At 49.8% G+C, this 17354-nt stretch overlaps 1 protein-coding gene across 3 annotated transcripts in view; it reads right to left on the bottom strand.

The window, feature by feature from the left end:
* Positions 1 to 17354, bottom strand: part of Wdr62 (WD repeat domain 62) — a 38955-nt gene that overhangs the window by 8207 nt on the left and 13394 nt on the right. For all 3 annotated transcript variants that reach the window (XM_032893955.1, XM_032893956.1, XM_032893954.1), the window contains exons 9-20: positions 15335 to 15524; positions 13338 to 13475; positions 11370 to 11548; positions 9730 to 9821; positions 7724 to 7849; positions 6212 to 6279; positions 6009 to 6130; positions 4506 to 4581; positions 3750 to 3861; positions 3589 to 3652; positions 2956 to 3078; positions 2077 to 2210 (exon numbers count right to left, since the gene is read on the bottom strand). In XM_032893955.1, coding sequence (XP_032749846.1) covers positions 2077 to 2210; positions 2956 to 3078; positions 3589 to 3652; positions 3750 to 3861; positions 4506 to 4581; positions 6009 to 6130; positions 6212 to 6279; positions 7724 to 7849; positions 9730 to 9821; positions 11370 to 11548; positions 13338 to 13475; positions 15335 to 15524 — 1424 coding nt within the window. The remainder of the gene's footprint in view (positions 1 to 2076; positions 2211 to 2955; positions 3079 to 3588; positions 3653 to 3749; positions 3862 to 4505; positions 4582 to 6008; positions 6131 to 6211; positions 6280 to 7723; positions 7850 to 9729; positions 9822 to 11369; positions 11549 to 13337; positions 13476 to 15334; positions 15525 to 17354) is intronic.

The following is a 17354-nucleotide window of genomic DNA, read 5'->3' as shown; positions in this document are numbered from 1 at the left end:
GTGGGCTGGGCTGCAGAGTGAGCATGGCATGTGCAGGGCCCACCCTGAATTCCATCCACATCACAGTGTCAGGGAAAGCAAGTGTGGCCTCACACACCATTTTGGATAACGTATGAATTTGGAGCACTTTTGGGGTTCCCTTTTAAAATATAAAATGTTCTGATGTCAGGATCCACTGTGCCTGTTCAGAAAAAAAACTCAACGCCCAAGTAGGTGACCCAGGAAGGTGGGTGCAGCTCCTCAATATGGTATGGAATTAGAAAAAAACTGAACGGGGGTGGTGATGGCACACACCTTTAATCCCAGCTCAGGAGGCGGAGGCAGGCAAATCTCTGTGAGTTCAAGGTCAGCCTGGTCTAGAGAGTTAGTTCCAGGACAGCCAGAAGTACACAAAGAAACCCTGTGTTTCCCCCACATCCACCCCCCAAAAAAGGAAAAGAAAAAGAGCAAACAGCTAAATGCCCACTTTTGTGGGAAATAACTATACAAGGATGCTGTGAAAGACAGACAGACAGAAAGACAGGTTTCTGCTTTACATCCACTCATACATGGTCGGATAAGCTGTCTCTGGGAGCACAGAGCAGGAAGTGGCTCCAGTTCACCGTACTTCCATCCGTAATAGCATGTGTGCCGCAGTGCACACAGAATATTAGTGTTCAGGGGAAGGCTGACAATCTACACCAGCCTAGTGGTCACTGGAGCAGCAGACCACGAGTGTGAGGAGATAACACGAAAAATTACACCGGCTTTTTCCAGCTAAATTCTCATACTGTTATTCTGTATCAGGAAGCTGAAGTCCTTCTGTCCCTGGGGAGAGCCACTCTACAGGCACCCGGTTCTGCCTCTGCTTCCAGCCTCCCTTACAGCTGGAGGCATGAGGGCCAGTGAGAACTGTGGGAAGCCTGAAAGTGACCTCTGAGGAATGGCCTCCTCTGTGCGTGCGTGCGTGCGTGCGTGCGACTGCACCCAGGATCCACATACATCAGGCAAACACTTAACCACAGAGCTCCTTCCTCAGCCTTTTTTTTTAGCGAGCTAGGTTCCCAGGCTCACCGAGTCCCAGGCCAGCCTGGAAGTCTGTACCCAGGTTGGTTCTGAGGTTGCTCTCCTGTCTCTACCTCCTGAGCCCCTGTGATTACGGGTCCACCAGGAGCGTCTTTGAGAGAGACTATCTTCCCTCTTTAGCCAGCTCTAACGCCTGGACTTGAGCAGCCATCTTGGAACCATAGGCAGATGCAGGGGAGCAGGCCCACAGCTAGCTTTTCATCAAATGGAGCTAGTGTTCACCCTTTGCAGAACAATGGCACCTCCATCCCTGGGAAACCCTTTGGGGAAGCTCCCTTAGTCCTCAACTACGCTCAGGCACCTAAGCAGAGCCGACTAAGTCTTAGCCTGCAGGATCTGGCTGATCACAGCAACTGACTGGACACGGGCCACAATTTACTTGAGGAACACAGATCACAACTCCAGAACTTTGCTTGAGAATTAGGAAGGAGGGCTCACTTCTCTGCAGAGTTTTATAAGCCTACAGCGAATCGAGGCCTCTTCTCCCCTCAAAGGGGACAGTCTGCCTGCACACAAAGGCAATGTGAAGGAAAGCAGAGGCAGAGGATGGAGGAAAAGATCTTCCTCTTCTTTCTGGTTTTGAGATAAGCCTTACTGACTATGTAGTTCAGGCTGGCCTGGGACTTGCAACCCTCCGCCTTCATCCAAAGAGCCGCATTCTATGTGTGAGCAACCACACTCAGCCAAATTCCTCTTCTTGAGACAGTTTCTCTATGTAGTACAGAGTGTCCTAGAACAACTTCCTATGTGGACCAGGCTGGTCATGCATTCACAGAGATCTTTTGGGGTTAAAGGCATTCCCAGGCCAGCCTCAGCTCACTGTGTGGCTAAATGCTGGGACAACGGGCAGGTGTACAACACTCAATGGGAAAAGTATCTTCCTTTTGACATCACATGACTACCTGGGCCCAGCAAACCTTGACTAGGATTCATTCAGTGACATCACCAAGATGGCTAGCTCAATGTTGCACTAATAGTTCTGACCCAAGGCTCCCGGCCCTGCTCCCTCACCTGGGTCCAAGCTCTCTTTGGACGGTGTTTTCAGCGTCTCTTCTGGTTCACACTCCTCCTCCATCTCATCCTCTGTCTGCTCCCCAGGGCTCAGGGAACGGATCTCACTTGGGGTGGATGCAGAGGTCTCCTGGCTGGGAAGGGAAACAGAAAGGAGACAACGTAGGTAAGGGGGCGAGACAGGGGTTTGTCTAGAGCGGAGTCTGTCCAAAGTTTCAGTTCTGACTCTGGAGGTAGCCCCAAGGAAGGGTATTAGCCTCAAAACCATAGCACCAACAAGGCCCATTCCCTTGGTGCCTTGCCCAGTCATCCCTCACAGGCACCTGGGAGCCCGCATGGAGGCCCTGGCAAAGTTTCCAGGGGAAGAGCTGGCAGGAATAGACCCAGAGCAGAAAAGAAACCTCTGAACATTCCTGCTAAAATGAGCGTCCACCAACACCTTCAGTGGCAGATCGGAATCTGAGCCAGGCATCGTGGTTCATGCCTATAATCTTAACACTTAGGGGCTGAAGCAGGAGAAGCGCCTTGAGTTTAAGACCAGCCTGGGCAAGTTGGCCAGACTATACTAAAAGTCACTGTGGGAGTTTACTCCAAAGCATTCTGAGCAACGAATGTGTTTATGGGACTCAGAAGTGAATGAAGGGTAAGAGACGTTCAGTGACACTGGAGTCCCCTGCTAACCCCCCTTCTCCATCGATGGGAAGGAAGCGCCTTCTGGTACCAAGCATGAGGTCCCTGCACTTTAAAGCCTGTCCTAAGTAAGCATGTCTTTGGAACTCAGTTTCCAAAGTCTGGCATCCCAGCAGGCTAAGGCTAGGGAGGGCTCAGCCAGGGCTTCCTTGGCCAGGGCCACTTCATTGGTCTCGGGGGTGGCAGGACCTGGGAGGGCCACTCCACTTCTGGTCCTTGGGCAGATGCTGCTGCTCCTGGTGGTTGATCTCCATCAAGTGCTGCTTCATGCAGGTGGTGATCTCGGGGCCCAGGTGCCAGATGAACACACAGCTGCGAAGACCGGGGCACAAAGCAGAGCAACGTCCATGCGGGCCACAGCCACAGTCGGGCCTGGACCCTGCGTCACCATGGCTAAGATCCTACCCCACAGATGCCCCATCGGCTTAGTTTAAGGGCTTTGGACCTTGGCTCAAGGTCCAGGCATTCCAGCAATCTAGGGCCTGCTTTGGGGCCTCAACAGCTTTGGGCAGAAATCAAAGGGAGAAACAAGAGACCTCCTTCCCCAGGACCAAGTAATGCCATAGGACAGGATACAGCATCGTGCTTTCAGACAGATGGGGGCCACCTCTCTTATAGAGCAAACCGAGGCTCAGAGGGGAGAGGACCTGTTAGCATTACAAGAAAATGACAGATCTGGTTGGAACTTAGGGCTAGAAATGACTCAAGGTGTACAGTGACCAAAGTGAGAGTACGCTGGGACTGAACCCCTCTCCCCATGATGCATGCCCACCTATTTCTAGAGTGAGGCCCACCCAGGGGCAGCCTCCACACTTGTCCTACCTGTCTCCGGATACTGTGATCAAGTGGCGGCAGTCATAGGTGAACTTCATGCCAGTGACAATTTCTGCAAGTAAAGGAGAGGCCATTCTTACTCTGGGTCAGGCTGTGGGAGCAGGGGAGGGGGCACAGACAGTCACCTTCCTGAATGGCCAAACACCTACCTGAATGGCCAAACATCTTGGCAACACACTCGCCTGAGTAAAAGTCAATCACGGAGATGCTTTTGTCAGAGCAGCTTGTGGCCAGGAAGGTGCCTGAGGGGTCCACATGGACCTGAGGGGAGAGGCACATGTCACCTTGAGCTGTTTGCTTTATCCCTATTGGGAGGCCTGAGACAACATCTCAGTACACCCTGAGTGACCACCCCTCTTGTTCTGGACACTTGGTACAGGGAATCAACTCAGGGCCGTCTCATGACACCCTGGCCGGGCGGGAGTCTCTGCTCTCATTTTGCTGGTAAAGAATCAGTAGCTACCAGGGCAGAGATGGTGGTGGCCAGGCCCTGGGCTAAGGACTGAGATGGCAGACAGCCCTAAGATGGAGGTCGGTCTCCTGTGCATCTCACAGATGACCAAGCAGGACTAAACACCTGCCCACGGGCACACGGGCACAGCTGGGAACTGCTCAGGAGCCTCAGAACAGTTCCCTAGGTCTAGGGTCTCTGAGAAGTGCCCACCTGTCCTGTGGGAGAACAAGCCAGGAGAGGAATGAAAGTCTCTGCTTCTTCCAGCCACACCCTGTTGTCAAACTAGAGCCCACTCAGCAAGAGAGGAGTCCTCCTTCCGCTCCAACTCAAGCGCCCTTGGCTAGCCATGCCTGAGTGGGCACTGCTCAGTGTACGGTAATAAGCACCGAGGACAGAGACTCGAGGAGGCAGGGTGGGGCTGTGTTGGGGCACATCTGAGGTTCACACTCACCTTCAGCAGGGACCCTTCGTCACCCTGAGAGCCCTTGTAGCACTTCTTCTGTTTCCCACTCACTGTGTTGTAGACCCTGGGAAAGTGAGGTTGTCATGTGGGAGCAGGAGACACCTCCATTTCCTCCTGGCCCTGCTGCCCTCTGTACTAGACGCCTCCTCTTCCTCCTGCCTATGATGTCTGGGAGGGAGCCCCCACCTCGAGCAGAAGCCATGTCCTGAGTACTGCTGATTTGGCATCTTTCACACAGCAAGTTTAGGGGCCAGCCCCAGCCAGGAGCCCACGAAGGAAGCAGAGAACGCATTCGCCAGGCCAACTGTGATAGCTCCCGATTCTCCTCCTACAGGCCACCCATGAGTCCCAGGGCTCCATTTCAGCCCTGACCACTAGGGCACTGTTCCTTTCATGGACTGTGAGCTTCATGAAGGAGGGCTGGGCTACCTTGGTCCCCACTGTGACAGCAGCATTCTCCTGCCCAGATAGGAGCTCAAGTGAGACAGTTAAGTAAGCTATGAGTTTGTGACTTCTCCATGCCTACAGTCCCAGGAGAGCCAGAAGTCTTCTGCAGGGCTGCTGCCTAAGCTGGCTGGAGCTCCTCCTCCTCCAGCTTTGTGACCCTGGGCCTTCGGTAGGCTTCCAATGGCAACTTCCAATTTGCTATGTATCCAAGGCTGGCCTTGAACTCCCGATGTTTTTCCCCAGTTGCTGGGATTACAGGCAGGCACTGCTATGTTGAGGATTAAGATCCTGACTCTCTCTTCCCCTTGAAAAGAGGCCGATCTTGCTTAGCTCTTTCTTAGCTACAGAGTGGAGCCGCTGTGACGTTGCATCTCTTACAGAGCTGAGTTCTCTCCCTCCCTCAGACGGCTGGGAGACAACCTTGAATTATAACTACTTTTATCAGTGCCTTGTAACTTGTAGGGCACATGAATCCTCCTACCCTCAGCCCCTCAGAAACCTACTTTGTCTTACAGAACTGAAAGGCCTCTCTCCTTTTGGGGCTCTCTCAATGCTGCCTATGTTAGCTGTATGGTGTTCAGGGAATAGAAGGGCCTACCACTGACTCTACTGTGTTTGCCACAGTATCCTGCCCTAACTCTCCTAATACTCCAGCGCTCTCTCCCTTTAAGAATCTCATCACACTACTAGAAGACTGTACCTTCCTAATATTCTGGGAACTGAAGGGCTCCACTGCCTTCGGGACCCCTGCCATATTATATACATGGCTGCCTATATAAGCTCTTTTGAAGGGTGATCTCGTCTCTGCTTCCTAAGAACCTGCTATTACAGCAGCTATGATACATGCCTGCTTGAAGCACACTTCTAAGAAACAAAGGCTGGGTCCGTCAGCCTCACCAGCTTTTCAGGGAGCAGACGAACAGTGAGAAAAAGCAGGCAGTCTCTCCTCAGGGAGAAGACAGTGAGCAAGCAAGTAAGATCTTACTAGGCCAAGCTGGAAGCAAGCTGGGGCCAGGCCAGCAAAGGGCACAGAGAACTCCTTACCTTACATTGCGGTCCTGGCAGGCCACAGCTACATACTTTTGTGTGATGTCAATATCCATGTCGTACAAGGTGGTCTTCTCTGCTACGTGGTGGGTACGGACAAAGTGCAGCCCATCCGAGGTCTGGCAGGGCAGGCAAGACCTTCAGAGGGCACCCCTGACAAGCTCCTGACCTTAGTTCCCCAGGAGGCCACCTCACTTTACCTGCTGGGCGCTGCGAAAGTAGATGCTCTTGTCGGCTCCGCAGCTGATCATCTGGACATCTCTGGTGCCTGGAAGAGAGGACAGAGGCTGCACAGGGCTGCCCTATGCTACACAGGAAGGAGGAAATAGGAAGCTGGGAAATCTACTTCAGGGCAAGCACCCAACTCTATTAAGGTCAGAAAGGTTCCTACTGGTGGGGAGGCCTTCTAAGACACAGTGTGTGAGGCAGGCTGGGCAGAGCATGGGCACACAGGGTACGAGGGGACAGCACTCTGAGATGAGGGTGGTGGTATATGTAGGTAACCTCAGCACTCTGTACTCCAGCGCATGGGCAGTCGAGGCAGGAGGAACTCAAGTTCTTCGCCAGCGTGGCTACAGGAAGTCTTGTCACAGAAAACAAGAACTAAGGGCCAGGGATGTAGCTCAGTGGTACAACCCTTGTTTAACGTGCTCAAGGCCCCAGCATTGTAAGACAAATCAGAACAAGTGCAAACTTTGTGTGTGATCCATGCCTGTGCGTGATCCCAGCACTTAAGAAACAAGGTGGGAAGATCAACTCCAGATCATTCTTAGCCCACAGTCAGTTTGAGGCTAGTGTGGGCTGCACTCGAGAGCCCTGTTTATATAGCTGAGGATGCTCTTAAACGATCCACCTATCTCCACTTCCAAATACTGGGGTTACAGGCCCACGCTCCCACAGGTTAAAAGACTGTATCAGGTATCTTCCTGTTACCTACCTTTTCTCTTTTTAACATTTATTAATTTGTTGTATATGCAGTGTATAGTGTTCCTGAGGAGGGCAAAGGATAACTTGCAGGAATTGGTTCTCTTCCATTATGTGGGTTCCAAGGTCATCAGGCGTGGTGGCAAGCACCTTTACCAGCGAGCCATCGTGCCTGTCTTCCACCTTAGTTTTTTACTTAGGTCTTCACCTTTCACTGAAACTAGAGCTCCCAGATTCCTCATGTCTCTAGGCTTTCAACACTGGGACTACAGGTAGCTTTTTATGTGGGTGCTAGGGATTAGAACTCAGCTCACCACGCTGACATGATCTGCACTGCCAACTCAATTGGAATCATGTAACATACGTGTCTGTGAGGAACCCTGCAGAGGTTTAACGGTGGAGGGATGACCCACCCTGGATGTGGGCAGCACTGCACGGAGTAGCCTCAGCACACACCTCTCTCTGTTCCTGACCGTGGATACTGTTTCCTACTCCTCATCATGCCTTCTTACCAACAACTGTATTTTCTCCTAAACCGTGAACCAAAACAAGTCCTTTATTTTTGAGTCAAGTTTTCTGTGTAGCCCTGGCTGTCCTGGAACTCACTCTGTGGACCAGGTAGGCCTCGTACTCACAGAGATCCACCTGCCTCTGCCTCTCAAGTACTGGGATTAAAGGTGCGAGACACCACTGCTGAGGCCTCCCATTCAATTTTAAAATAACTTTATTGACATTAATTTTCATAACTCAGTAACCTGGGGCCGGCGGATGGGAGGGAAGGAGCTTACCAGCAAACTTAATGGCAGTGATGGAGGAGGAGTGGTCATCCAGTGTCTGCTCCAGGTTGTAGTTCTTCTCCACATTTAACACATGGATGAGCCGGTCCCGACTGGCTGAAGCCAGCAAAGTCACTCCTGTGAGTAGAGAAGACAAGCCTGGGCTAACAATAGCTGGATGCTTTTACCTCCCAGATAAGCAGGTGACTGAGATATCCAATGCTTGGAGAAGGGGTCCAGAGCTGTGGCCTAGCTGCCCCAAACCAATGAAGGTCAAGTTCTGGGCTCTGGGCGGTCTTTTTACAGAGCCCCCACGCCCTTATCACCAGTCCAATAAAGGCAAATATTGTGTGTGCACCACACTTATCTGCAGTAGACACCTCAGCACACCATAGCACTCCTGCTGAGTCCTACTGTGGAGTGCCATGGAAAGAAGCCCTGGTGTTCTCTAAGCCTCACTTCAAACCATGTCCCAGCTCTGAGTCTTGGCTACCCGGACCCCAGGGAGGCCTTGCTGATCACTTTCAGCCAGCCAATCCTTTCATTGGGCCTCCTCCCCCTTATTGGCCCTCAGACTCTACCTGCTCTGGTCACCTAATAAAGTTTTATTAACACAGCCCGAGGCTGGGCTAGCCCAGAAAAGAGACGCTGATGGGGAGTGTGTGGAGGGTGAAAGTACAAAGTTTGGTATAGAAGATCAATAGATCACAGCAGGATGGAACTCCACCTAGACTGGATAACATGGTGGTCTGAATGAGAAATGGCCACCCTAGGCTCTCTAGTTGAACAAATATGGTCCTGTATGGAGAGGTAATGGAACCTCCGGGGCATAGAACCTTGTTGCTGGAAGTGTTATCAGTCACTGGGCACCAACTGTGAGGCTTTACAGCCTCACCCTGCTTCCTGCTCTCTCTGCTCCCTGTGTGCAGCTAAAATCAGCTAAGTTCCTGCTCTTGTCACATGCCATGCCTTCCTTGACATGAATGGGCTCTATCCCTCTGGAACCATGAGGTAAAGGAAATTCTCTCTTCTATACATCGTCTTTGGTCATGGTATTTCATTACAGCAGTACAAAGACAACTCAACACAGATATTCCAAACACATATTGTCTGAACCTAAAGAAGAAGAAAACAGACAAACTCCAAATGAGGGAATTCTACATGACTGGCCTTACACTGCAGAAGGCCAAAGTCCAAATACCAAGTTAAGACTGGGGAAGTTCTCCAGAATAGACGATAATAAAGCCAAGATAGCTAAAAACGTGAACCTAGATTAAAAACAAGGGTTCTATGGAAGACAATATTGAGGAACTGACAAAATTTGAGAAAGAACCATTGTATAACAACATCACGGTATCAAAGTGGAACACAGATTTGATAAGTGTAGCATAGTGTTTCATATGTGTGTGCACATAAACAGATATATACACATGTGCACATACGTGTGGATACACATGATAAAGATGAGACCCAGGGCATCAGCAATGATAGGCAGTGCTCCAACACTGGGCTACACCCCTAGCACACAGTCATGTAAATGGGGATGCTCTTCTCCTGAGGGTAGTGGAGGGTCAGGGGACATTATGCCTGAGCTTTTACACCAGCAAAAACCCAAAATGTGCATGCTCTTATTTTGATCTGCATGTACACACACACGCATACACGCAGAACAATGAGAAAAGCAGAGAAGTCATGTGCAGTCAAAGGGTCAGACTACATCTAAAAGAAAGACCTGGATCTAGACGAAAGGGCTGTACGTATTTGCTATAATACTCCTGCAACTTTCCTGTAGCCATTGACCATTTAAGAGCAGACCATGAGCTTATTCACATCCTCACTTGCACACCTTCGTCTCGGGCCTTGGAGGTTCTGGAACCAGCATGAGCCTTCGGCTGTCTTACTTTGTGGAATCCAAGGCAGCGAGATCCACAGTAGCAACAGGGCTCTTCCTGAAGATTCCCACTAGCTGCTGCTTTCTGTGGCTCTGCCTGCCTGACCTCTGAGCGCGGTGGGCTCACCTGTCTCAGGCTTGGAGTACTCCAGGCACAGCACCTCAGCATCATGGGCCTCCACCTTGATCAGCTCATCCATGAAGTGCAGCTCGTGGATCCTGGGAGACACACACTGCCGACTGTACCCTGTCCACAACTCCTGGCCTGGCTCTAGGCCAGGACTGCAGTCTTATTGTGTCAAGTAGTCTGAGATACCGAACCAGACATCCAGAACATGGCTGTGGTAAAGGGAGCAGTGCAGGGCCAAGGAGACCACAGGCTTGACCTCTTGTAGTTCACAGGCCAAAATATAACCACGGGGATTGAGGACAGTCCTCGGTAGCAAAAGCCATTTTTAGAGAACTAAATGTCATAGGCAGTCTCTGCTGAAAAGGGCAAAGAGTCTGAGACCAGATTCATGGATTTACCATTTTTTTCTTTTCTTTTTGTTTTTTGAGACAAGCTTTCTTGTGTAGCCCTGGCTATCCTGGAACTCACAGAAATCTGCCTGCCTCTGCCTCCCAGCCTCCCAAGTGCTGGGATTAAAGGTGTGCACTACCATGGTCCAGCTGCTGTTCTCTCTCTCTCTCTCTCTCTCTCTCTCTCTCTCTCTCTCTCTCTCTCTCTCTCTCTCTCTCTCTCCCTCTATGTTTCTTCCTTCCTTTCTCTTTCCTCTCCCTTCTTTCATTTCTTTCTATCCTGATCACAGTTTCTCCTCCCCCTCCTCTCTTTCCAGTCTTTCCCTCTCACCCCATACCCATCCCTTCTCCTCAGAAGAAAGGAGGCCTCCATGAAAATAAAATCAGATTTATCTTCCCTGCCAGGATCAGGGAGAGATCTGTCTCAGAAGATAATAAGTGTAACAGTGATAGAAGCAGAGAGCCAACCTTGACCTCTAGCCTCCATACAGGCACATACAAGCATGCACACCCACATCCACACGGACGCATAAGTAATAAAAATTACAACACATCTGGACATGGTAGTGCACACTTGTAATCCCAGATCTCAGGAGGTAGAAACAGGAGAATTAGGAGTTCAAGGCCACCCTGGCTATAAAAGACTGTTTTAAAAAAAGCCACACCAGGGGCTGGAGAGATGACTCAGCAGTTAGGAGCCCTGGCTGCTCTTCCAGAGGACCTGAGTTTGGTAGGTGACTCACAAGCACAAGTAACTTAAGCTCCAGGTGATCTGACATCCTTTTAGCCTCTTCTAGGCACAGGCACAGGGACAGGCACAGGCACAGGCACACAAACACACACACACAAAACAGAAACAAAACAACCAAATAAAAGTACCGAACAACCCTGTGGGCCTTCTGTGCTCTACTGCACCGACCACTCTCAGTATCCAGCCCCTTACAGCTGGCTCCTTTCATCCACCTCTCAGTTTCTGTGCCCAGTGCATGTGAGTGTTTAAGTCTCCCTGGCCAGCGAGGAAGCTATTCCATGAAGCTGCTGAGATGCTGGCAGCTACTATGACTTCAGGCCTTTGGGAAGCCCCCCTCTCCCGGTTGAAGTCCTGGGTGCTGCTGGTAGCTGGATCACTATCCACGGTCCTTACTCCCAACTAGCAGCTGAGGTACCAAGACAGGACTCCTCCCCAGTGCCCTAAGACCCCAAGCCGAGGTCAGGAGGTGAACACCAGCCACTACCAGGGTCACTTGCCTCAGATTTCCACTGCGGTCGCCTGAGGCCAAGTGCTGGCCATCAGGACTGACCTGCATGACGCGAACCCCAGCTTTCATATCCATGGGCGTCCCGTTCTCACTACCCCGGTCTGGGAAGTGAGACATGTCCTGCAGGTGCTGGATGTCATTCTCCACATAGACCACCTTCAGCAGGGACTGTGGGAAGAGAGGCTATGATCAGAATTGTAGGGAGCGTACAGCAGCTCTGCGCTCAGTGCTCTCACAGCGCAGACCTTCCTGAGGAACACGGATCAAGTGGGGCGCTTCCTTGCAGTTAGAGGAGATGCTAGGCACTGAGAGAACGTGTGCGTGGCCCTCTCCCACCTGGCTGCACAAGGTGACAGCTATCTTCTCACATGACGGAATAAGGAGATGGAGGACCCTGAGTCTCTAAGAGCTTCCTGGAGCTGGATAAGCTGCCTCCAGACCTTCTGAAAAACTGTGAGTGCTCTCTGCCTGCATGCATGTGGACCACGCACGTGCCCTGTCGAGGAGGCCACAATCAGTCTTTGGTTACTCCGCAACTAGAGTTAACTGGCTGTGAGCTGCCGCAGAATGCTGGGAACTGAACTCAGGTCCTTTACAAGAGCAACAAGTGGTCTCAATGCTGCGCCATCTCTCTCGCCCACACAACCCTGCATGCATGAGAAAACCACACTTGCACAAGAGTTTTTTTTTTTTTTTTTTTTTTTTTTTTTTTTTTTTCGGAGCTGGGGACCGAACCCAGGGCCTTATGCCTTCCCTAGGCAAGCGCCTACCACTGAGCTAAATCCCCAACCCCTTGCACAAGAGTTTTAAGATGTCCTTTCCTGTTGTGACTTTTGTTTTTTTTTTTTTTTTTGAGCTGGGGACCCAACCAGGGCCTTGGGGCTTCCTAGGCAAGCGCCTTTCACGTGACTTTGTTTTTAAGACAGAATCTCATGTAGCCCAGGCTGGCCTCAAATTTCTGACCCTCTTGCCTCTACTTCCTAAGCACTGGGTTTCTAAGTGTCTGACACCATGCCTGGCAAATCTTGCACTTTCTACCATGCAGAACAGTGCTGCTGCCTGGGGAGAGGATAACAAAGGAGCAGTTGCCATGCATCTGATGCATTGCTGCCACACTGACCCTTCAAGGTTTTTCCATTCAACAAGTTTTATGTCACCCCAGGGCCTTTGCATAGGTTCTTCCCCAGGTATGGAGTCTGTCTCCTCCTCTTCACCCCTCATACTGTGGCTAAAGCGTTTTTTTTCCAGAAGAAGCTGCTACTTCTGCTGGCCGGACTCTTGGGATAGCATGACAGTGTTCCATGGTTATTAGCAGCCTGTCCTCTTCTTTTATGGTGATTCCTGCAGTTGTATTTGCATATGACTTGAAATTATTGAACCACTGTCTCTCACTAGACTTGGAGTTATTCTAATGGCAGAAGGGTCCTTTAGCAAATCATATAATAAATGATTCAGTTCCCAGAAAAGGTCCCTTGTTGATCTAGCAGTACTGAACAAAACTTCCTCAGCAAACTGTTTCTCTCCAGCCTCCCAGGCCTCTTCCTACAATCCATCTAGCGCACCAGCTGAGATGTGACAGCCACTTAGATGAGTAAGTCCCTGCCTGACTCTGCCTACTGTGCTCTCCTGGAGTTGGACTTGGAAGCAAGATCATCTCTAGCTGGACTGCTAGGAAAGGATCCGGACACTGATACACACACACACACACACACACACACACACACACACACACACACACACACACACACACATACACACACACACTCACACACACGCTTGAACAGAAAAAGCCAGGTGGAAAAGAAAGAAGTGAAATCACGCCACAGAGCACAGGAAGGGGGAGGGAGGGACACAGAGAAACAGGAGTGCGCCATTCCAGGTTCCTGCCCCTGGGAGGCCTTTTTCCACAGGAAAGTCAGCACATTCCCAGAAACCAGAGTGCAGAGAAGCCACTCACATCGCTGAAGATGTTTTTCCGCCATTGAGTGTCAGAGCCGCTATCCATATTCCAGAAGCGGATGGTGTTGTCTGAGGAACAAGTCAGAAAAGTCCCAGATGGCAGGCAAGCTCTCTGGTCTTCGAATTCGGGGTACACCTACAGTCGCAGAGAACAAGGCAACACTGCAATGACAGATGATGATGGACTGCTGCATCTGGGTGGAAAACTAAGCTAAGGCTTGAACTGGTAGTCAACTATGCCTAATTGGGAGTTGAGGCAGGAGGATCAGAAGTTCACTTCAGACTTAGCTACATACTGAGTTCAAAACTAGCGTGGGCTACAGAAATCCTTGTCCCAAACAGAAAAATAGAAGAAAAAAACCATTTTGAGGACTACATAACAAGATCCTAGTCTCCAAAACACAACACAAGAGCAGTGTCACTCACCTGGAACCCCAGCACTTGGAAAAGGTAGATACATCTCTGAGTTCAAGGCCAGCTAGGGCTACACAGTGAGACCCTGTCTAAAAGTGTGTGTGTGTGTGTGTGTGTGTGTGTGTGTGTGTGTGTGTGTGTGTGTGTGTGCAAGACGCTTGTGTGTCTCCCAGATAGAAAAAATTTTTTTAAAAAGTGCCATTTTGGAATTGAATAATTGACTCTTCAATTCTGGTATTTATGACATGGGAAAAAAACCCAAATGAATAATAGGATATTCTTATTCCATGATTTCCTGTCTTTGACAACTAGGAGTTGCCTTAGTGCCCTGCGTAACTGGCAGGATGGCAATGCAGGTGAGTGGTAAGGTCTTATATCGTATGGATAGAGCTGTGAGCTCAACCTCAACAGCAAAACATGAAAGCGAAAATTAAACCACCCACACCAGCTACCACTGAAAAACAGTTATTCCAAAAAAAAATATGGCTGGGTCCAGGTCTGGGACAAGAAATGTACAAGGAAAAGCTAGAGAATATTGGTTCTGTACCAGCAACGTGCTACCAAAGACTATTAGGATCACTTCCAAGCCCAGAAGCCAATGTAGAGAAGCTCCCACTGGCCAAGAATGGATAATTTGAACTCCCAACAATATGGATGGTGACAATAAAAGCATGTCCACCATGATAAAATATACAAGTTATGTAACGTGGTGAACTGAAACAACCAGGGACCATCAGCAGGCAGAGAATCAACTGCCTACATTGTAAATGGGGAAGTCGAGGGAAAGAACCAAGCATTCACTGGCCACCACTTGCAGCAAATGCACCAAGTGACCAAATACTACAGGGAAAGAACTCCTCAGACATTTAATTGGGCTAACGAAAGAACTGACAGCATGAGGATAGCCCACAGTGAACCCCTTAACTAAGAAGTGGATCTGTGAGTTGAACCTTAATATCTGCTAACATCAGTCAATTAGCTGTACATAGCTTTCTCTTTATTTTCATTTTATGTTGAGAGTTTTGCCTGCATGCATGTACACCATGTGCATGCAAGGCCGACTGAGGCCAGATGGCAATGATCTCCTAGAACTGTGGTTGAGGGCCACCATGAGCCACAATCCCACCCAGTTCTTCCCAGAGCAGCACCAGCCCTAGTCTCCCGGCTGGCCTGCCTGCTTTCCCTCCTTCCTTTTATTCTCTTTGCTACAGTCTCACTTTCGGTACAGCCCTGGAATTTGCTATGGCCTTAAACTTAGATGTGGCAGCCTCTGCCTTTAGAATACTGGGATTCAAAGAGCATGCATGGGTCACCAACCCTGTTCAAGTTTTCTTTTCTTTGAGACAGGTTCTCATGTATCCCAGGTTGGCACTGAATATTCCGTACAGCCAAGGATATCCTTGAACTCTCAATCTACCTGCCTCTACATCTCAAGTGTGGGGATTACAGGTGTGCCACCAATCTTAGCTCAGTTTTGTCTTTTAACACAATGGTTAAATGAGTTCTCTAAGCTCTATGGAGAATACTCAAGCTAAGTCCAAAGGGGATAGAGCTGGACAGAGAGAGAGAAAGAGGTCTCACCTCTACATTCCAGACGAAGGAGCTGTGGAAGAGTTCTGACCATATCTTGCTGACTTCATTAATGTCCTTGACATCCCAGATGTAGACGCTGTGGTCTTTATAAACACAGGACAGCCACTGGTGGATGGGGTCAAAGGTCAGGGCCACTGTATCTGGGTAGACTGCTTCTGCTTTTCTGTGGAAAAGGAAGCTACCAAAGCCACACAGGTCAGTCACCATCAGGGCCAGTCAGCCATCCCTGTGTCTTTGTGGCTGGCCATCTTTCTACTCCAATCCCACTTCTTTGTCCTTTCTTTTCTTTTGTTTTGCTCCTAATACAGGTTACAAACCAGAAGTGCCTATATGGCTCAGAGAGCACATTCATTTTGTGAAAATGCCTGTATTTACTATTTATTGCTACATTAGAAATGAAAGACTGTGAAGTTACGAGAACATGCAGCTTCATGAAGATCATGAAACAATTGTGGCACCCACTGTGGTCTGCAGGTGTGCAAGGACCACACATGCCCTTGACGGTCACCGATGGTGAGATGATCAGAAGCATTTGCCATCTGCAATTGACACACCAACGACAACACTGACAGCAAATTCAAAACCAGGGGTGGTGGGCACACCCTAACTCATCCTAGCACTGGGAGGCAGAGGCAGGCAGATCTCTGAATTTGAGGCTAACCTGGTCTATAGAGTGATTTCAAGGACAGTCAGAGCTACACAGAAAAACCCTGTAAGAGGAGGAGGAAGACAAAGAAGGAAGGAGGAATTAGAAAAAAGGGGAGGAAGAGGAGGAAGAGAAGGAGGAGGAGGAAGAGGAGAAAATCTTTATCATATGTGTGCTTGGTACCCAGAGGTCATAAGAGGGTGCCAGATCCTCTGGAAGCTGGACGTTTGTGAGCCCCCATGTAGGTGCTGGGAACTGAATTCAGGGCCTCTGGCAGGGCCGTAAGTGCTCTTAACCGCTGAGTCATATCTTCAGTCCCTTTTGTTTGAAATAGGATCTCACTACATAGCTAGCCTGGTACTTCCTTTGATGGCATGTGGGTGTGAGTTGAACAAGGATGGCCTTGAACTCACAAAGATCTACGGCAGGTGTGTGCCATAATCCCTGGCTGAATTACTGACTGATTATCATTTCTATCCTCATTCCATTCAACCCAAGATCCAGAGGGAAAATGAGCATACATCTCAGGCCTCCTCTCTTCTCTCTGGCCTCATTAATAACTGATCTAAAACAGCAGTGCAGGGGGCTGGAGAGATGGCTCAGCAGTTAAGAGCACTGACTGCTCTTCCAGAGGTTCTGAGTTCAATTCCCAGTAACCACATGGTGGCTCACAACCATCTGTAACCTCTTCTGGTGTGTCTGAAGACAGCTACACTGTACTCATGTACAACCAATCAATCAGTAAATAAAACAGCAGTGCAAAAGGCTAGAGTATTCGCTCCGTGCCACTCAATTCTCACCAAGAAGAGCCCTTTTGTTTTACAGATGAGGACGCAAACTCAGAGGGGCACACTGTTGGGGCCCCACAGCACACTGCAATAGGAGGAGCTAGGCAGTCTGGCTACTGCAGTAAACCAGGATCTGTAGCTTGCTCTTTCCTTCTCTTCCCTTTCCACACCAAGCCACTCCCTCTCCAGCTTTCTCTTGGAGAAGTTGCTGCCCTTGGAACTAACAATCTCTAAAGAGGCAGCCCATCATGATTAGATACCCATGCTACTTCCCAAAAAGTCTTGCAACAAAGGGAACAGGCAGCTGGCTGGCCCTCCCTTCCACTCCAGACATGGCATTCACATGATTCTGCATTCAAGGGCTTACCATGCAACCCCCTCCAGCTAGCCCCATGAACCTCAGAGACGTAGGCTCGCCAGCTGTTCTCCATCAGCATTCCAACCACCCAGTCCCCCAACCCTCTGCCAGTTCTGCAACATACCGCACCATTTATTCTGGCTATTAATAACACCACGGACTCCCATTCCAGATACTCTGGCCACAGCCCCCTAGCACACGTCGAGTCGCTGCTTT

Source organism: Rattus rattus, chromosome 2 (genome assembly GCF_011064425.1).
Source record: "Rattus rattus isolate New Zealand chromosome 2, Rrattus_CSIRO_v1, whole genome shotgun sequence".
Lineage (NCBI taxonomy): Eukaryota > Metazoa > Chordata > Mammalia > Rodentia > Muridae > Rattus > Rattus rattus.
Note: the sequence above shows the minus strand (reverse complement) of the source record. Positions and strands in the feature narration are given on the sequence as shown.